Here is a 21,043-nt window from a genome sequence, read left to right on the forward strand (position 1 = left end):
CAACAATTGAATACCCCATTTAAATGAGCAACCTCCATTCAGCTCCAGCCAATTGTTGCCACGTGAGAATGTAAGGGCCCAGTGATCTCACATTTCAACATTTTCAAGGAATATGTTGAAATCCAGGCTTTTAGGAGAAATATCCAGGTTTTGAAATGTTGACAAATAGTTCAAAACAATTTTAAGCCTATTCAAGACAATGTCGTAGGCCAAATGTGGCCTTCAGGCCACCAGCTGTCTGGATCTGGTTCAGCAAAGTGGAGTGACTATTGTCTGCCTAGCCCCTTCTTTCTCTGGGGACATCCCTCACCCCATCCACATGGCTGTAGGGAAGCCCCCATGTTCTTACATGACTGTACCTCTGGGTCCCTGTTGATTGGTCCAGGGGTGGGCATCTGACCCACAGTGGTTTCATCAGAATTCTCAACCGGAATGTCTTATGCAAAACAGAGGAAAAAAGACCCTCCTCCTGGTGGTAGGAGCCATAAAAAGAGGAGGTCAAGAGACATCAGTGGCCTTGATCTCTGCCGTATGTGGCAGAAGCCGGTCTCCTATAAGAAAGATGCTCTGGGCTTCCCTGGTGGTGCAGTGGTTGGTAGTCCACCTACCGATTCAGGGGACATGGGTTCGAGCCCCGGTCCGGGAAGATCCCACATGCCGCTGAGCGGCTAGGCCCATGAGCCATGGCCGCTGAGCCTACGTGTCTGGAGCCTGTGCTCCACAGTGGGAGAGGCCGCAACAGTGAGAGGCCCATGTACCGCAAAAAAAAAAAAAAAAAAGAAAAGAAAAGAAAAGAAAGATGCTCTGGAGAAGCAGAGACAAGAAGCAGACAGAGTCCCAGAGGCATCTCAGTCCCTAGATCCCACCATCTCTGCTGTCCATCTGCATTTAGTCCTTCCCATGGTCTGGTTAATTCTTCCTTCTGTTCTATAGATACCCCAGTACCCCCTCCTGAAACCCCCCTTTGGGCCTTTTTTCAAGCCGGGTTTCTGTCACGTATAATCAGAAAGTTTTAATACAGGGATTCAACAGAGGGGTTTGAGCAGGATAGAAGTCATGACCAAACTTGTTTTTAAAAAAGATAACTTTGGCAATGGACATGTTGAAAGAGGGTGAGAAGAATAATGCTGCGGGGCGAGGTGGTGAAGACAACGGCAGAGGGAGGGAGAGGAAAGAGCAGGAGAGGCAGCGGACAAGGCTTACATGACCAAGGGGTGAGCAAGTCTCCAGACCTGTCGGGTTCCTGTTCTTACATGAAAACTGGTATTAAAAATACCTAGAGACACTGCCGAGGCAAGTGAGAGCAAGGGGCACCGAGCAACTCTGTGCCTCCCTGGGGAAAAATAACTAAACACGGGCAGAGGAAGTCCTAAAAAGCCTGAGGCCAAATGGCATCATAGGCACTCTGGGTAAACATGCTAGAAGGAGCTCAGGAAAAAAACATCCAGATGCTTCGGTCAACTTCTCAAGATGTTCTTTAAAATGCTCAGAAAGGTGGAAAGCTTTGTCTGTCAAAGAGAAAGGAAATTGGAGGAATGTCAAGAGTGGACAAGGCCCCTTATAAAACAGAAATGAAAACTTTTATTCCTCCCAAAATGGAAACGAAAAGAAGTTCAGGGATTTCAACCACCCAAAAAGCCTCCTATGGCCTCTTTCTCGTCTTCTGAGTACCACCCCCAAACCACAGGAGATCCTGTTCTGTCTATTGTCAATGATGCAAAGAAACTGGGAGAGATGTGAGTGACAGTGCTGCGGATGGCAGGCAGCCTGAAAAGAAGTCTGTTCAGAGGAAGGAAAAGTACCGAAAGGATCTTGCTGCGTCCTGAGCCAAAGGGAAGCTGATGGGGCAAAAAAAAAAAAAAAAAAAAAAAAAAGGAGGCTGTCAAGGCTGATCCAAGAAAAAAAGATAAGAAAAAAAAGGTAGAGGAGAAAGAGAAAGAAGGAGAGAACGATGAGGAAGAGGAAGATAAAGACAACAAAGTTGAAGAAGATGATGATGAATGAAGTGGTTCTAGGGCAGCATTTTTTTTTCTTGTCTATTAAGCATTTAACCTCCCTGGACACAATTCTTTTTTTTTTTTTTTCATTCCTTTTAAATTAAAAAAAATTGAAATGTAAAGCTGGGTAAGATTTTCTTTTAAACTGCCCCTTTTTGGTGTGGGGGGTTATTGTTAACAAGAGTTCCCAAATAATTTTTTATACAACCCTGTCCTGGTGATATTTTCCAAGGCCACTAACCTTACCTGGTATTGTATACAGGTTGTGACCCAGCATGGGAATTCAAAGCAGGTTCTTGTAGGTGCACAGGACAAATTAATTATATAGGGCACTGTCGTTTTTTCAGTTGTCTCTCATGCAGCTTATACGAAATAATTGTTCTGTTACTGAATTTTACTCTGTAATTAGGGGTTGGGGGAGTTGTAACCGTTTTGTGACAGCCTGAATGCTTCTAAGTAAATATAATAGTTTATTAGTTTTTTGAAAAAAGAAAACTATTTTACGGCATTATAATGAGAAGCAAACAAAATAATGTTTGGGAAGGCCCATTGTAAAACACAAAAATCTATATAAGTGTGAAGGAACCTTATTATTAAACAGGTGGGCTGTGCAGAGGAAGTGCCAAATGTGGATTCATTCAATCATTCAACAAAATATTTTTAGTGGGGCTTCCCTGGTGGCGCAGTGGTTGGGAGTCCACCTGCCGATGCAGGGGATGCGGGTTCGTGCCCCGGTCCGGGAGGATCCCACATGCCGCGGAGCGGCTGGGCCCGTGAGCCATGGCCGCTGAGCCTGCGCGTCCGGAGCCTGTGCTCCGCAACAGGAGAGGCCACAGCAGTGAGAGGCCCACGTACCGCAAAAATATATATATATATTTTTTGAGTGCTTGGCACTGTTCCAGGCACTGAGAATATTACTACGTGCAAAATGATTAAAACCCCTGCCCTGGTGGAGCTTATATTTTGGTGAAAGAGACAGACAATAAACATATACATGTCTATGAAATATGCTTAGGAGTAATAAGTGCAAAGAAGCACACAAGCAGGGCAAGAAGTTGAAGATGGCGTGCAGACGAAGCATCTTAGCTGGGGTCATCACAGTGATGTGTGAGCAGAAGCTGAACGAAGAGAGGGAGTGAGCCCTGCACTCACTGGTAAAGACTGTTCCGGGAAACGTAAACGCAAATCTCCAAATCTCCAAGGTGGGAGTGAATTTGTGGCGTTTGAGGAACAGGCAGGAAGCCGGTGTGGCTGGGGCAGCTGGAGCCCCCAGGAGACGGAGGCCGTGAAGTCAGGGTAGCAGACAGGGCTCAGATTCAGCCACAGGAAGAATTCTGGCTTTTATTCCAAGTGTGATGAGAAGCCTTTGGAAGGTTTTGAATGTCGAAGTAACACAGGTTGAGATCTAAAGTGACCTCACATGCTTCCATGGGGAGAAAAGACTGCAGGAAGGCCAGCAGGGAAGGGGACTGTCTCGGAACCACAAAAGATGATGGCGGTCCAGACAGTGGTGCTGTGTTGATGGGAAGGTGGTGAGAAACTATTGAGGTCATGGAAGTCAGGATTCAGTGATGGATTGGATGTGGAACAACAGAGAAAAGGAGTCAAGTTGACTCTAAGGCATTTGGCTTAAGCAACGTGGAGAACCACGGACCATTTCCTGTGGTGGAAAGTACTAGGGGAGGTTTTGGACATCACTGGATATATATATATATAAGACATCCAAACAGAAATATCAAGTAAGCAGTAGAATATACCTGGCTCTCCTTAGTGTTCTATGGCAGAAATTCTTTTCTTTCTTAATTGAAGTATAGTTGATTTACAATGTTGCATTATTTCTGCTGTACAGCAAAGTGATTCAGTTATACATATTACATATATATATATATATATATATATATATATATATATATATTCTTCATATTCTTTTCCATTACGGTCTATTACAGGAAATTGAATATAGTTCCCTGTGGCATATAATAGGACCTTGTTGTTTATCCATTCTATATATAATAGTTTGCATCTGCTCATCCCAAACTCCCAATCCAACCCTCCTCTTTGGCAACCACAGTCTGTTCTCTATGTCTGTGAGTCTGTTTCTGTTTTGTAGACAAGGTCATTTGTGTCATAATTTAGATTCCACATATAAGTGATATCATATAGTATTTGTCTTTCTCTTACTGACTTACTTCACTTAGTATGATAATCTCTAGGTCCATCCATGTGGCTGCAAATGGCATTGTTTCATTCATTTTTATGTCTGAGTAATATTCCATTGTGTATATATATATATGTATATATATATATATATATATATATATATAACACATTTTCTTTATCCATTCATCTGTTGATGGGCATTTAGGTTGTTTCCATATCTTGACTATTGTAAATAGTGCCGCTACGAACATAAGGATGTATGTATCTTTTTGAATTATAGTTTTGTCTGGATATACGTAGGGCAGGAATCCTTAACCTTTGTGTGCGCACCCAGGACCCATTTGTCAATCCAATGAAGTCTGTGGACCTCAAATGCAATGGTAGCTTCTAGATACACTATCAGGCAAGTTATCTAAGTCACAAAACAGAAAGCCCCACAGACCAAATTAAGATGCTTGAATTGTGGGGCTTATTAAATCCATCTGAAACACCTGGTTGAAACTTCCTGTAGCAGGGAACAACATGGGGTGCATAACATACCCAGGACAGGCTAGAGGTGAGGTGGAGCACACCATCTAAACCTGGGGTCATGCAATGTTCATTTTCTGTCTCTTTTTCTCTCTGTCTCTCTGCTTCATCATCCAACCCCACCAACAGTGGGGTTATGAAGACCAGAGCTGAGGATGCTCAAGGCTACTCAACAGAGAGTATCTGGAGCCAACTCACAGTCACCTATCAGAAAGACACAGGGGCAACTACGCCTGGCCACAAACATAGATGCCAATCAGCCTGCTGAACAGACGTGGGTTTTATCTGCAACTCTTGGGCAGAGCATAGGGGAGCCAGAATGGGACCATAGCGTTATCACCAGTGGGTGGTCATTAGGGAGGACATAGTTGTCAACCCAGACGTCGAATGATGATGCTCTTTGGTTTCTCTCCAAGTAAAATGCTTTTATTTGTTCCATCATATATTCCACTTAACTCTATTTATCTTCAACATATCTAACAGGTCACTACTTAAGCTTCTTGCCTATGTCCCACAACCTTCTTGCTTACTCAGCATCCATGTCTCAAAAGCTACTAGCTTTCTTCTTCTCCTCTCTGTTTAACAAGTTTTGTTTCATTCATCCCGTTTATTTTTCTTGTCCTCTATAGAACTGAATAGTCTCAAAGACAGCACACTCTGTTACAATGTTTTAAATGAATAAAATTAAATGCATAGAATTTTAAAAGAAACCAGTTATATAAAAACACAGTTCTACATTAAAAAACAAGATCTAGTAGCAGCAGGTCTCTTAACTACTGCAATTTAAGTAGCGATGGGCTTAATACTGAGTTCTCTCCAACAATCGCAAAGTGATAGGAAAGCACCTGTGCTAACTATTGCTGACAAAGTCACAGGTATTGCCAAGACTCCCAGAATCTGTATCCATGCATTAAAATTCATAATGAAGGCGATGCTAGATTTCAGTTAGTATTGGGTCCCAACGGTCTGCGGACTGCAGTTATAACGCCCGCCGAAGGCCAGCCCAGGTTGACCTCTCTTTGGCAGATCAACCACATTCCCGAGCCAGCCCAGCGCCTTCCAGACCTGTCCGCCCTCAGGGGAGAGAGGATACACGTATTAAAAAGGGACGAGGCTGGAATTAGTTGTGAGAGCACGTAAGCCTTCCTGGGGACAAATGGTTAAAGGGGTGGCGCTTCGTCCTTCAAAGAGCTACAGGCCTGGGGTAAGCCCGGCCTCGGTCCGCAGCAGCCGGGGTCTAGCTCCCGCAGCCTCAGGCGCCGGGGAAACGCCGCCCCACTGCCGGTAGGGGGCGCGCGCGCCGGCGGCCCCGCCCCGTGAGCGCGGACGCCGGGGCGTGCCCGCCGCCAGGCATCAGCAATCTATCCGGAGCGACGAGTGGCCTACGCGGCGTGCTCGGAGGCGGCGGTGGTTGCGTCTCTAGACGCTCGGGCGCCAGCGGGGAGTGAAGCGGCTGGCGAGGCGGCGGTAGCAGCAGCGGGTCTCCAGGTAGCGGCGTCGGGCTCCCGGAGCTGCAGCAGCTCGAGGAGGAGGATGGCGGAGTCATCGGACAAGCTCTACCGGGTCGAGTACGCCAAGAGCGGGCGCGCCTCTTGCAAGAAATGCAGCGAGAGTATCCCCAAGGACTCGCTCCGGATGGCCATCATGGTGCAGGTGCGGGCGGAGAGGCCGCTTTGTGCGAGGCTGGGGCTTCCGCGCGTCCGGGGAGGGTGGGGGGAGGGCTGGTCGGGAGCTGCAGGCCGGGCCGGCCCCTCCGAGCCCGCGCGGGGCCTGCGGGCGCAGCTGCTTCCTTTCGTCCCGTGTATGGCCCGCCGGGTGGACCCTTCTGAAAGGTTTTGCTGATCTTGCAGCAAAAGCCCGGGAAATACGGTCAGGAGCTAGTGGTGCCTTTTACTTTGTAAAAATAAGCAGCCGCTTCTGTCCTTATTTCTGGGTTTGTTTTATTGCCATTCGCCTTGGGAAGAAAACGTACGCGCGGTCTTTTGAAGCTAGTCTGGTTTTGACCTACCTTATTCTGGAAGATTTTTGTCCTACATTGATGGTGGCGACTGGCAAGTGAGGGTTTTTTTTTTTTTAATCTATTTTTGGCTATCATTTCAACACCCACTCACTCTCATTTTTTTTAATTATGCAAAACTATGCAAGTTGGTGTCATTTCAGTACAGTGCATTCACTTTTGGCTTAATTTATGGTTTAACGTTTTTCTCAAACTTTCCAAGTTCAGAGACACGTCCTCCTGATGCTTTTGCAGCTATCTGGTTTGAGTAAGAGTGGCTCCTGGGGTTCCTCAACTGGGCTTCTTGGCAGATTTGGGATTTCCCTCCGGTGGTCCCTGAGGCTTGCCCAATGGCAGGAGGGGTGTTGGAGTGAGGTAGTGTGTCTGGAGGTTCCTGCCTCCTTCAGCTCCCGTCTGCCTGCCTAATCAGGGTTCCCACCTGCCCTGTCTTCCCCACTCCCAACAGAAAGCTTTTATCCAAGCTTAGTGCTCATGGTCAAGGTAACTTGATTTTCCTTACGGGCGGTGAGGCAGTATGTGTTTTATGAAGGACCGGATGGTACTGCTGGATTTGCCGCAGTTACTGGCTGGAGGGGAGTGGGTACCATAGTGTACTTAGGCTGTCTCATTTCATACTATGGCAGGGACTGAGGTTGTCATCTTGGAATCAGCCTCAGGGCCACCTAGCCCAGTACCTGGCACACAATACTTATTCGTTCAGTAAACACTCGCTGAGCAGCTGCTAGGTTCTGGGCACTGTGTTAGGGGCACAAGGAGAGACTCCACCGCTGGGAGCTTCCAGTTTGGTTAAAGGGGTGATGACTGGTAAACATTGCTGTGCAGGGGTGGGTGCCACCTGATGGAGCTATTGCCTAGGCATGATGTGCCCAAGATGGGAGCTCACCACAGAAGTGGCAGGAAGTTGAGGATGGAGAAGTGGGCAAGGCCTACCATTTGAGGCGCTATATCTCCTGCAGAGCATCTTTTCACCCTAATGTTTGGGCCGCCGATCGTATGAAGTTAGTGCAGGGGCTCTTAACCTGGGGTCTGTGGGACAGCAGATAGAACTCAAGAGGTCCATGAGTTTCAGTGAGAAAAAATATGCATCCCTATCTTCACTAGACTTAAGTTACAATTCATTACTTCCTACAATTATGAATGTAACCTGCAAAGCAAAGGCGCATTAGCAGTACCTGTGATTTTTGTCATCAGTAGTAGTTACTGTTATTTTCACATCACTTTACAGTTGTTGGGGATTTCTTAGAATAACCACTTACACTCATCGCCACAAGATCACAGTAGTTATTAAAGTGGGTACTATGTCTCGTTATTTAATGCTTTAAAGCTTGTAGATTACTGTATCCCAGTAAACGTTTTAAATGTTTTGATAATTATTTCAATATAATTGATTTCCTTTTTGAGCCTGTGTATTTTATCATGCGTTTTAAAATGTTAGTCTGAGAAAGGGACATCCATAGCCTTCACCGGACAGCCAAAGATGACCGTGTTCTATTGGGAAAGACAGACAGAAAACCTCAGTCCAGCCAGTGTGTGGAGACAGGGACACTGGTGAGGAATGAAGAGGTGGGTTGGCTCTCTCTATCGGAGTCCAGGCAGTAAGAAAGTCTAACATTCTGGATCCTTCTTGATAGTGAAGGAAATTATTATTAAAATTAAGTGTGGTTTTCTCTAACTGTAATTGGGGGTGGGGTTTTAACTCAGAATGTAACGTTGGTCTTGGAGGCTGAGCTGGTGAAGGCCAGAAAGAAAGAAGCAATTCTTGCCCGCCCGCCCCCGCCCCACTTCCCTTGGATTTAAATACCTTCTCTTACATTTTGTATGGGAGGATTGTTCTCTGTGTATCAAATACCTGATACTTTAGCTGGCATGCCCTAGGGCAGCCTCGAGGGGATGAACTGGGCCTTCCAGCCTTTTGACTTGTTGGTGTTCTTGGGAGGGCCTGCAGCAAACTGCATGGTGACTTTCTTCGTGGTAGTGGTCATTCCGCTCTCTGCGGGGTAGGGTGGCTGTGGTGTGGCCTCCTTTCATGGCCCGTTTCTCTGGAAACAGACTGGGAGTGGCTGGGTGAGAACCCTGGTGTGTAGTAGGCGCTCATGTTTGCTGAGTATACAGCCAAGGATTCTGCTGCTTGCTCGAGCCTGGTAGCTGCCGAGTGGAGCCAGTAGGCTTGTGCCCTTGGTCCAGTTCCCTTACGGCTGTATCATTCTCAGTCCTAAGTTCTAAAGTAAAGCCTTGCCTTGGTTAAGGGGTCTTTCCTCTTTTGCGGGAGGACGGGAGCCCTAACAGTCCCCCAAGCCTGTGCTGTGAGTACACCCTTGTGCAGGCCTCCTCTCTGGTGCCTGGCAGTGAGCCAGTGGTTGGGGGCATGGCACCCAGACCGAAGTTTAAGGGGCAAGTGTCGGGCCCCAGCAGAGCCAGGAAGAAATGCCACGGCCATGAGTTCCAGTGGGGGCAAAGCCACTGAGCCACATGCCCCGCTTTGCTCTTAGAGCAGACTTAGACAGGGGTCCCAGGGCAGGAAGACCCAGGTCGAGGCCACCACAGATGTGGTAACAAGACGTCCAGACGCTTAACGAGGTGTCAGCTGCCTTGGTGAAAGTTTGAGAGCCAGGGCACAGGTCTACTCTCTGAAATACCGTTTGTCGTCTGGTTGGGGGTGGGGAGGGCTGTCTCAGGTTTGGAGGGAGCGTCTTTTCCACGGCAGGAGTTCCTCCATCCCACCTTTCTTCCCTCTTCCCTCCAGACTTGGGGCGCTCCGCAGACACTGTGTGAGTGCCCGCCGTGAGCGGGCGTTGCCGGTTGCTAGCAAGACAGGCATCGTGCCTCTCTGGGAGCTTCTAACCCGACGCAGGACACAGACATTGATCAAATAATAACCCAAATGGATCTTGACTCTGGGGGGCCATGGGAAGGGGTGTTATGGGACCTGAGGAAGTGCCGTTCGCCCCAGGTAGGGCTGGGGCACATTCTGGGCCCAGGGAACAGCTGATGCTGCTGTAAACCCAAGCTGCTTGATGCTGAAGAGTCCTTGTGCCCCAGCCTTATTGACCCTACACTTTATTTAACACCGTATATTAAATCCAGAGAGAGGCCGCTCACCTAGTAGGAGAGGGCCAGTTGGGAGATCTTGTCACTGCTTTTTCAGAGTACTTCCCCTGTCCGCACGACTCCATCCTGAAAGTTCTGCATGGTATTTATTTTTAATGCTGTTTTATGCCATCTGCTTGACATTTGGATTTATGTTCTATCAGAGCAGATGTCTGGGGCCTCTCTTGCTCCGGTCAGACCGTTTGTATATTTTTAAGTACCTCTTCCTGCCGAGCAGTGTAGTGGAAAGAACTGTGGTCACTGTTTCAAGTTGAGGCTGAGTCAGCTGCTGCCTGTCTGACCCCCACCCCCATGCAACTGTGAAATTAGGGTGCTGGTTCCCCAGAGGGAGGCAACTGCAGGGTGTCCCCTGGTGGCTGGTGAGGGGCAGGAGGGGCCTCCCAGCTGCTGGGGGTGAGGTGACACCCCCCCCCAGTCCATCTCACTCTCCCTCGTAGAAATCCTTCATCCCATGCACATCTGTGTGGCTCGCTGCCGGCGTGACACTTCTCTGACACATTTGCTCGGCCCGGCGCCTGAGCTGGGACTTGTTCCGCATTGTTCTAAGTGCACAGAGCCCTTTGGGCCCGGCGGCCGGGCCTGGCGGTGGCGCCTCTCCGCGTGTGGGCGTGCGGGACGCAGGACTTGCGTCTCCCGTGCTCTCACCGAGCTCTGGGCTGAGCCTGTGACTGAAGCACGGCAGCGACTTTGGTAACAGTACGCTGAACTCTTAGCCGAAATGCCGGTCAGTCCCGAGGGATGTCCTGGTCCCTGTCCCCAGGGCGGGCTCGGCAGCAGGCGCGCAGCTTTCATAGCTGAGGGGTGGGTGCTGATTGCCCATCCGTTTGCAGCTTTTCCCCTGCGATGTTGGGGAGTGGAGAGGAGGCTGCCCTTGGTTTACAGGTAAGCAAAAGGGGGCTAGGATGCCAGCTGCTGAGGGCCGGGCCTGAGGCTCACTCTCTTTCTCCTCCTCTGGTTCCGCCCTTCTAGTCGCCCATGTTCGACGGAAAAGTCCCACACTGGTACCACTTCTCCTGCTTCTGGAAGGTCGGCCATTCCATACGGCACCCTGACGTCGAGGTGGATGGGTTCTCTGAGCTCCGCTGGGACGACCAGCAGAAGGTCAAGAAGACGGCTGAGGCTGGAGGAGTGACGGGTGCGTGCACACCGGGGAGGGTGCGGGGGTCGCCCCAACCCCCGAAGCTTCCTGGGTTGTCGGGGGGGAGGGGAAGCTTTTCTGTGGCAGCAAAGAAAAGGGCCTTCAGCTTACCCCTCTGTTATTTCAGCAGCGCCTCAGTGACCCAGTGTTCTGTTTGGTGCAGGATATTATTTCTCCAGATGCTTGAAATGCAGCCTTTACATTTGTTGCGGCTGTTGTCTTTAATAGACCTTTTAGAGTAGTAGTTTTTAGAGTAGTTTTAGGTCCACAGCAAAATTAAGCAGAAAGTACGGAGAGTTCCCATGTACCCACAGAGGCGTGACCTCCGCCACCATCAGCATGCCCCAGCAGATGGTCCATTTGTTACAGTCACTGAACCCACACTGATACATCGTCACCCAAAGTCCATAGTTTATATTAGTCATCACTCGTGGTGCTGTATATCTTATATGGGTTTGGGCAAATGTATAATGACATATATCAATCATTATAACGGCGTACAGGGTATTCCCACTCCCTTATAAAATCCCTCTGTGTTCCACCTCTTAATCCCTCCCTCTCCCAGCCACTGACATTTTTCCTATCTCCATAGTTTCATCTTTTCTAGAATGTCACATAGTTAGAATCAAACAGTATGCAACCTTTTCAGATTGGCTTATTTCATTTAGTAATAATGCATTTAAGGTTCCTGCATATCTTTTCACAGCTCAATAACTTACTTCTTTTGAGCACTGAATAATATTCCATTGTCGGGAGGTAACCACAGTTTATCCATTCACCTATTTAAGGACACCGTGGGTGCTTCCAAGTTTTGGCACTTACGAATAAAACTACTATAAACATCCATGTGCAGGGTTTTGGGTGGACCTAAGTTTTCAACTCACTTGGGTAAATACCAAGGCACACAGTTGCTGGATTGTATGGTAAGAGTATGTTTAGACTGCGAGCTGTCTTCTAAAGTGGCCAAACCATTTACATTACCACCAGCAATGAACGAGAGTTCCTGTTACTCCACGTTCTTACCAGCATTTTTTACCAATGTTTTGGATTTTGGCAATCTAAAATGTTTGTAGTGGTATCTCATTTTAATTTGCAGTTCCTTAGTACCATATGATGTTGAGCATCTTTTCACATGTCTATTTGCCATCTGTATATGTTCTTTGGTAAAGGGTCTGTTCAGATATTCTCCCAATTTTAATCAGGTTCGTTTTATTGAGTTCCTCATATAGTTTGGACAACAGTCCTTGATCAGATGTGTCTTTTGCAAGTATTTTCTCCCGGTCTGTGGCTTGTCTTTTTTATTCTCTTGGCACTGTCTTTCACAGAGTAGACATTTTTGATTTTAATAAAGTCTAGCTTCTCAATTATTTCTTTCATGTACTAGGTCTGGTATTGTATCTAAAAAGTCATCACCATACCCAAGGTCATCTAGATTTTCTCCTGTGTTATCTTCTAGGAGTTTTATAGTTTTGTGTTTTATCAATACATTTAAGTCTGTGATCCATTTTTTTTTCCCCCAAAGACTGGGTGTGGGAGTACTATTGAGACAAATCAGTGATACACAGTATAATTCTGAAAACAATGTTTGTTTGTTTGTTTTTAAATGAAAGCTTCTTTATTTATTTATTTATTTTTGGCTGTGTTGGGTCTTCATTTCTGTGTGAGGGCTTTCTCTGGTTGTGGGGAGCGGGGGCCACTTTTCATCGCGGTGCGCAGGCCTCTCACTGTCATGGTCTCTCTTGTTGCGGAGCACAAGCCCCAGACGCACAGGCTCAGTAGTTGTGGCTCACGGTCCTGGTTGCTCCGCGGCATGTGGGATCTTCCCAGACCAGGGCTCGAACCCGTGTCCCCTGTATTGGCAGGCAGATTCTCAACCACTGCGCCACCAGGGAAGCCCCTATGATCCATTTTGAGTTAATATTTGTGACAGGTTTAATCTGTTGTCTAGATTAAATTTTTTTGCATGCGGATGCCCAGATGTCCCCGCAACACTCGTCTAAAAGGCTGTTCTCCATTGTGTTGCCTTTGCTCCTCAAACATCAGTTGACTGTATCTGTGTGGGTGTACTCCTGGGCTGTATTCTGGCATATTTATCAATTTGTGTATTTCACCAGTACCACACTGTCTTGATTATATAGCTTTCTAGCAAGTCTTGAAGTCAGGCAGTGTCAGTCCCCTGACTTTGTTCCTCTTCAATATTGTATTGGCTATTCTGGGTCCTCTGCCTCTCATATAAGCCTTGGTCAGTTTGTCAGCATCCGCAAACTTGCTGAGATGCCTTTAAATTTTAAACAGTTTTTTTTTTTTTGGTCCCCTTTTGAAGGAGATCTCCTGAGACTGAATTCTCATTTCTCTGCCTTGCTGTGAACTGACCCAGTTTAACCTGTTGTTGTGACTCCAGGCTGTTGATGAGAACAAAAAGTTAAATCGTCCCAGATCCTGTAATTTAGAGAGAACTATCATTAATGTTGCGGGTGTCTTATTCGAAAATTATTTTCTATTCAAATATTGATGCGTGTGTGTTTGTGTGTTTTCATTCCTGCAGAAGTGGGATTCTACCTTAGGTATTAACTTTTTTTAATGTTCAGTCACCTCTTCTTGTGATAAAGTATACATGACACAATATTTACCATCTTAACTATTTTTAAGTGTACGTTTCAGTGGTGTTAAGTGCACTCACATTGTTATGCAGTCATCACCACCATTCATCTCCATAACTTTGCCATCTTCCCAGACTAACACTCCATACCCATTAAACACTCATTCCTCATTTACCTCCCCCCAGTCTCTGACAACCACTCTTATTTCTGTCTCTATGAATTTGACTACTTCTAAGTACCTCATATGGGTGGAATCATAACAGTATTTGTCCTTTTGTGTTTGGCTTATACTGTGTTTGTCCATTTGTGTCTGACTTATTTCACTCCGCATAATGTCTTCAGGGTTCGTTCATGTGGCGTGTGTCAGAATTTCCTTCCTTTTTTTTTTTTTTTTTTTTCTTTAAAGAAGATGTTGGGGGTAGGAGTTTATTAATTAATTTATTTATTTTTGCTGTGTTGGGTCTTCGTTTCTGTGCGAGGGCTTCCCCTAGTTGTGGCAAGCGGGGACCACTCTTCATCGCGGTGCGCGGGCCTCTCACTCTTGCGGCCTCTCTTGTTGCGGAGCACAAGCTCCAGATGCGCAGGCTCAGTAGTTGTGGCTCACGGGCCTAGTTGCTCTGCGGCATGTGGGATCTTCCCAGACCAGGGCTCGAACCCGTGTCCCCTGCATTGGCAGGCAGATTCTCAACCACTGCGCCACCAGGGAAGCCCAGAATTTCCTTCCTTTTTAAGGCTGAATAATATTCTGTTACATGGCTATACCAGGTTTTGTTTATCCATTCATTCATTGATGGACATGTGCGTTGTTTCTGCCTTTTGGTGGTTGGTGAACATTGGTATACAAATATCTGTTCCAGACCCTGCTTTCCGTCCTCTTATGTATATACCCAGAAGTGGAATTGCTGGATCGTATGGTTTTTCTATATTCAATTTTTTGTGTAAACTGCAGTACTGTTTGCCACAGCAGCTGCAGGATTATACATCCCCACCAGCAATACATGGGGTTCTGATTTCTCCACATCCGTATCAACACTTTTGTTTTCTGGATCTTGGTGGGAGGGGAGGGGAGGTTGGTTTTTCAGGATTTTTTTTTTTTTAGTAACACTCTTCCTAATGATTTGAAGTGGTATTTCATGGTGATCTTGATTTGTATTTCCCTGTACTTACCTATTGCATTTTACAGCTTAATATTTACTCTTCATGTTAAAAGTTACAGATTTCCATCATTATTGTTAAAGGTACGTAGTATTCATTTCTTGAGGTCTTGCTAACTTTTGTGCATCATTCAAGTATTTGACATATATTAATTTCATTGAATCCTTGCCCCAGCCCTTTACCAGTTTTTCCAGTTGAGGAGCTGAGACACCTAGAGGTTAGGTAAGTGGCCCAAGGTTACGCTGGTGGTAAATGCTTGAGCTGAGATTCAAGTCCAGACTCTCTTGCTTTTGAAACTAGACTTTAAACCATTTGGCTCTATTACACATAGAGCTGCCACAGATTTCTGGTATATCCTGGGCACCTGTCCAGTTTTTTCTTTAATTCCAAGAGGGGGAAATACTGCTGAAAGAGATGAAGTATTTGAAGGCCTTCTGTGTGTGTGCCAACTTGCCTTTCAGAAAGGTTGTATCAGGTCCACTTGTACCAGCAGTATGAGATGTACCCATTTCTCCACTTCCACACCATCGCTAAGTATTTTCATTCCTTTTCATTTTGCTCCTAGTGACATGGAACATTTTGTCCTGTGTTGATCAGTCATTTGTGTTACTTTAATAGTTGTGTGTGTCTTTTCCTCATTTTTCTCTTAGGGTATTGTTCTTTTCCTTAGTGAAGTACAAAAGATACTAATTCTTGGTCTCATGTTTTGCAAATATTTTTCCTGGTTTGACATTTTTCTTTTAGATAGGTTATTTTCTGTTTCATCATATTGAAGCTTCATCTTTGACTAAATGTTCTTGTCATATCTGTTTTCTCACTTGAAGTACCTGTTTTTGGTATTTTGAATAAAGTATCTGTTTTTGGTATTTTGAAATCTTTCATCCGGAATTTTAAAAATAATGTACATACAGTTATATGCACAAACTTTACGTGTACAGTTCAGTGAGTTTTGACAAATGCATACACACATCTAATATTCACCCCATCAAATTTCTGTACCCGCCACCCCCAGAAAGGTCCCTTATGCCCTTTCCGAGTTATCCTCCCCCTCAGCAAGGTAACCAGTGTTCTGATTTCTATCCCTTTGGATTAATTTTGTGTGATTTAGAGTTTCAGGGAAAAAGGAATAGTATCTTTTTCTCTGGTAAGCTGCTTTCGCTCAGCATAATGTCTGTGAGACTTATCCAGGTTGTTTCATGTGTCATCAGTTCTTTTTTTATTACTGAGGGGTAGTCTTTTGAGTATATCACACTTGGTTTATCCATTCCCCTGTTGGTAACTTTTAAGTTGTTGACAGATTGGGGCCATTACAAATAAAGCTGCTACGAGCACTTGTGTACAAGCTCTGTACATACATGTGCTCTCATTTCTCTTGGGTATATACCTGGGAATGGAGTGGTAGATCATACATTAGATGTACATTCAGCTTTTTTTGTTTTGTTTTGTTTTTTTGGTGGTACGTGGGCCTCTCACTGTTGTGGCCTCTCCCGTTGTGGAGCGCAGGCTCAGTGGCCATGGCTCACGGGCCCAGCCGCTCCGCGGCATGTGGGATCTTCCCGGACCGTGGCACGAACCCGTGACCCCTGCATTGGCAGGCAGACTCTCAACCGTTGCACCACCAGGGAAGCCCGTACATTCAGCTTTTTAAAGAAAGTGCCCAACTGTTTTCCAAAGCGGTTGTACCATTTTACATTGCCACCAGCACTGTTTGAGAGTTCCTCCACACCCTCGTCAGCACTTGGTGTGGTCACTTTTTTTGATATTAGCCATTCCAATAAGTGTGTAGTAGTGATATCATGGTTTTAATTTCCACGTCTTTATTATTGAGTTGTAAGAGTTCTTAGAATTTTCTAGGTACGTGTCCTCTATTAGATATAAATAATGCAAATACCTTCTCCCAGTCAGAGGTTTGTCTTTTCATTTATTTACTGACTTTTTTTTTTTTTTTTTTTTTGGCTGCATTGGGTCTTTGTTGCTGCGCGAGGGCTTTCTCTAGTTGCGGCCAGCGGGGGCTACTCTTCATTGCGGTGCGTGGGCTTCTCATTGTGGTGGCTTCTCTTGTTGCGGAGCATGGGCTCTAGGTGCACGGGCTTCAGTAGTTGAGGCTCTCAGGCTCTAGAGCGCAGGCTCAGTAGTTGTGGCGCATGGGCTTAGTTGCTCTGCGGCATGTGGGATCTTCGCAGACCGGGGCTCGAACCCGTGTCCTCTGCACTGGCAGGCAGATTCTTAACCACTGCACCACCAGGGAAGCCCTACTGACATTTTCTGAAGAACAATAGTTTTTCATTTTGATGAAGTCCAATTTGTTGTTTTTGTGTGTGGTTTTTTTTCCTCCTTTTTGGGGTAGTAATTTCTGTCTCCTAAGAAATCTTTGCCTACTCTTTAAGGTCATTGAAGGATATGCTCCAGAACTTCTGGGAGTTTTGTAGTTTTAGCTTATCTTAAATTATTTAATTTTATTTATCTTAAATTAACTTTTGTGTTAGGTGTGAGGCACACGTTTTTTGTTTTTTTTCCATGTGGCTATTATTTTGTTCCAGCACCATTTGTTGAAAAGACTTTGGCTTCTGTATCAAAATCAGTTGATGATAGGTCTGTATCTGGTCTTTATTTGGTTCCATTGATTTATGCTACTCCACTGTCTTAATGATTGTAACCTTAGAGTAAGTCATGAAGTCTTGTAGTGTAATTCCTCTAAATTTGTTCTTCTTCAATAGTATTTTGACCTTTCTAGCCCCTTTGTCATCTCCTTACAAATTTTGTGGTAAACTTGTCAATTTCTCCCTCAGAAAAGCTTGCTAGGATTTTGATTGGCATTGCATCAAATCTGTAGATCCAATTGGGGATTATTGACATCTTAGTAAATTTAGTCTTTCGGTCCATAAACATGATATTCAGTTCTTTAATTTCAGCAAAATCTTGTAGATTCAGTGTAGAGAGAGATCTTGTATGTCTTATTGTCTTATTAAATTTATCTCTAAGTAGTCTGTGTATTTTAATGTTGTTTAAATAGTAGTGTGCTTTAGTTTCTTTTTCCAGAATGTTTATTGCTAATATATAGAAATGTTTTATATTGACCTTGTGCTCTGCAAGTTTGCTGAATTCACTTAACAGTACTAGTAGCTTTTTTGTAGATTCTTAAGGCTAATCCCAGTTACAGTCATGTCATCTACACATACAGATGGCTTTACTTGTTCTTTTCTACACTTACACGTTTTGTTTCGTTTTCTTGCCTACTGCACGTATTAGAACCACCAGTACGGTGTTGTCTGTGGTAAGAGAAGGCAGCCTTGCTTTATTCCTGATCTTAGGAGAGAAACATTCGGTCTTGGAGTTTATTTTTATATAAGAAAAGAATCTAGTTTTTGTCCCAAATGGTTGGCCATTTTTCCCCAAATTCTTTATTGAATGATTCAATCTTTCCCCGCTAATTAGGAATGCCACCTTACCACATATTTAATTTTTTTCTCTCTTGATTATGGAGGTTTTTTGTTTTTGTTGTTGTTGTTTGTCCGCTCTCTTGTTTTCATTTTTTTATTGAAGTATAGTTGATGTACAATAGTATATAAATTACAGGTGTACAATAGAGTGACTCGTGTAATATATTACATTTATATTTATAAAATATTGGTTATATTCCCCGTGTTGTACAATATATCCTTGTAGCGCCACATGTTTAATGCTTACATATACTTTTATCTGTTCCTATATCAAGATACTCCCTTTAACTCATCACTCAACTTTGATAAATGAAAGTGTAATGGAAATTAGAAGGCAGTGTTGGAATTTAGTATGCTACAAGGTTTTCATAGTAAGCACTTAGGTTCTTTCCAGAATGAAGAAGGGGGCTACAGAGGAAATGGAGAGGGGGGGACAGTGAGACCACCACCAGCTAACATTGTGCTGTTTCCAGAAGGCTGTCTGAGAAATTTTTTTTATTTTATTGCCAGAAAAGAACCTCTGTTAACCATCCACAATGGTTAGAAACAAGTGTAGATGAGATGGACCAGCTGTGGTCACCCAGAACACAAGGTGTCCTGGTAGAGGAATCCCAAGAGGTAGAGGAGGAGGACAGGGGCTCCTTGGAGCTGCGCGGAGGCCGCTGAAATGAGCGTGGCTGTGTTTCATGCTTCAGGCAAAGGCCAAGATGGAGTTGGCAGCAAGACGGAGAAGACACTGGGCGACTTTGCGGCAGAGTACGCCAAGTCCAACAGAAGCACGTGCAAGGGCTGCATGGAGAAGATAGAAAAGGTGAGAGCTTTGGACTTCACCTGTCTGACTTTTTGGATTTCTTGCATTGGATGTCATCGGATATCTCAAAAGAAAAGAAAAAATAGGGGCTTTAGGTGCTGGCTCAACACTGGTGGTTAAAAATAAAGTGAAGATCTTAGTAGAGACAGGAGATGACAGTGAATTTTCTTCCAGGCAGGTCTGGCCCTGATTATTCATGGTCCAGCCAATGTACGTCGCTGCACCTGCTTTTAGGAGACCTGGGAGAGTTTGAAAAACATTTACACAAGGGCTGTCTCCTGGGCGCTGCAGTGGCTGGGGGAAAGCTGTGTTTTATGGTAGCATTAAGTTTAAGGAGTGTGTTTCTTTCCTGGTGTGAGCCTCCAGGTTTCTTCCTCTTAACAGGAACTTCATTAACCACCCTTCCCTACCAACTCTGGTCCCTGAAGAATGACAGCTGGTCTAGCAGAATGACGGCTATCTGGGTAGCAGGGACACAGGTGGAGGGGTTGGCCTGTGCCCTTTAGCCTCATTACCCAAGATGCTCTGATCTTAGGTAAACATGCTGGTTGATTAATTCAAGGCATCGATTAAAGGTTTCTGCATCCTTGGTTTTATACAGGAAATTGAGGTGAGTCAGTGGGTGTTTAGAAAGGAAAAACATGAAATTGCTAGATCTTTTCCAGCTACCTTCAACCACAAGAATTTGAGGTAAAAGTTAAGGTTCCAAAGGGAATGCCCGAGACTGTGTGCTGCTGAGTGTTGCTTGGCCTGAAGTGGAGTAGTGTCGGTGCTCCTGTTCCGAGGTTTCCAATCTGGGCTCACAGGCATGAAACTCACTCGGAATGTCAGGCCTGGGAATTGTAAACCTGGGGAGGATGGCAGGACTAGATTCTAGCTTATAGATAGTTTATTACTGCATTTTAGGGGGTCTTCATATGTGTAAAGAGACTGAAGAGTCTGGGTGGGGGGATTGCAGAAAGTCCCTGCTAGAACTGGGGCCTGCACTGGCTCCTTCGGAGCCTGCGATAGAGCAACCCAGGCATTGTTCTTATGTCTGCACCAGGTCAGCAGAACATCCTCAGGGTAACGCCGTTACCTCCTCACTTGCCCAGGCAGCTAGGTAGTCGGGTAGCTGGTTGGACTTAACCCCTTCTTAAATGGGGTGCTGAGGCTTGAGGGAAACACAATCCTTGGTGGCATAAAAGAGCCAAAACCTCCCAGCAGCCCTCCCATTGCCTTCGGTGTGGACCTGGTCGCCCCTGGCCCCCCGATGTTTGACCATCCTTCCTTGTCTGTCTTCGGTAACACACGTGGATTCTCCTGCAGGGCCAGGTGCGCCTGTCCAAGAAGATGCTGGACCCCGAGAAGCCCCAGCTAGGCATGATCGACCGCTGGTACCACCCTAACTGCTTTGTTGAGAACAGAGAGGAGCTGGGCTTCCGGCCTGAGTACAGCGCGAGCCAGCTCAAGGGCTTCGGCCTCCTCGCCGCGGAGGACAAGGAAGCCCTGAAGAGGCAGCTCCCGGGCATCAAGAGTGAAGGGTGGGTGCCGGGGCCGGCAGGGTGGGGGCTTCACACAGGCCCAGAGTCCATATCACTCCTGCGTTCCCCTGGCTGCCCGTCAGAAAGCTGGGGGTGCAGGCGCTGGGAGGCAGCAGAGCTCCGCCCCTTCCCCAGCTGAGGCGGTGGGGGGACAGGGCAGGGAAGTCCTGGGGAAGCTGCAGTGCGCGTTCCTGCCGCTGCTGGTGGTCTGTTCCCTGTCCTGCATCTGACCTCCGTGGACAGGCAGAGAGCAAATCCCACTTCCCCCAGCTCCGTCTGAGCGTTCCCCTGGCTGGAGTCCACCACCGCCACCCTTCCTCTGACCCCTGCGTGACCCACTTTCACTTCCCCCCGATGTCCTCGTGTGTGGATGCGTCCCTGTGCTTCTGGGTCTCTCTTGAGAGCGGCGCTGGGAGAATCTTGACCATTTTTAAATGGGGGAGGGGGCGGTCGATAAGTTATCTGGTTGAGAGTTCAGAATGGTATGGCTTTCATACGGTGCTAACATTTAGGTCTATGTTGATCCTGTGGGCACTTCTTTCCTGTGTTCCCTCTGCCGGTCCCTC

At 46.1% G+C, this 21,043-nt stretch overlaps 1 protein-coding gene across 2 annotated transcripts in view; it reads left to right on the plus strand.

Moving 5' to 3' along the window:
* Nucleotides 1-6,041: 6,041 nt before the first annotated feature.
* The window catches only part of PARP1 (poly(ADP-ribose) polymerase 1), a 42,191-nt gene continuing 27,189 nt past the window's right edge, over nt 6,042-21,043 (plus strand). The window contains exons 1-4 of one of the 2 annotated variants that reach the window (XM_082613519.1): nt 6,042-6,338; nt 10,780-10,945; nt 18,839-18,954; nt 20,263-20,477. In XM_082613519.1, coding sequence (XP_082469645.1) covers nt 6,219-6,338; nt 10,780-10,945; nt 18,839-18,954; nt 20,263-20,477 — 617 coding nt within the window. In that variant the 5' untranslated portion in view covers nt 6,042-6,218. Of the gene's footprint in view, nt 6,339-10,432; nt 10,693-10,779; nt 10,946-18,838; nt 18,955-20,262; nt 20,478-21,043 lie in introns of those variants that run through there. The other variant, XM_082613520.1, reaches the window with a different exon arrangement.

Source organism: Mesoplodon mirus, assembly GCF_964341445.2.
Source record: "Mesoplodon mirus genome assembly, chromosome: 3".
In the NCBI taxonomy this organism is placed as follows: Eukaryota; Metazoa; Chordata; class Mammalia; order Artiodactyla; family Ziphiidae; genus Mesoplodon; species Mesoplodon mirus.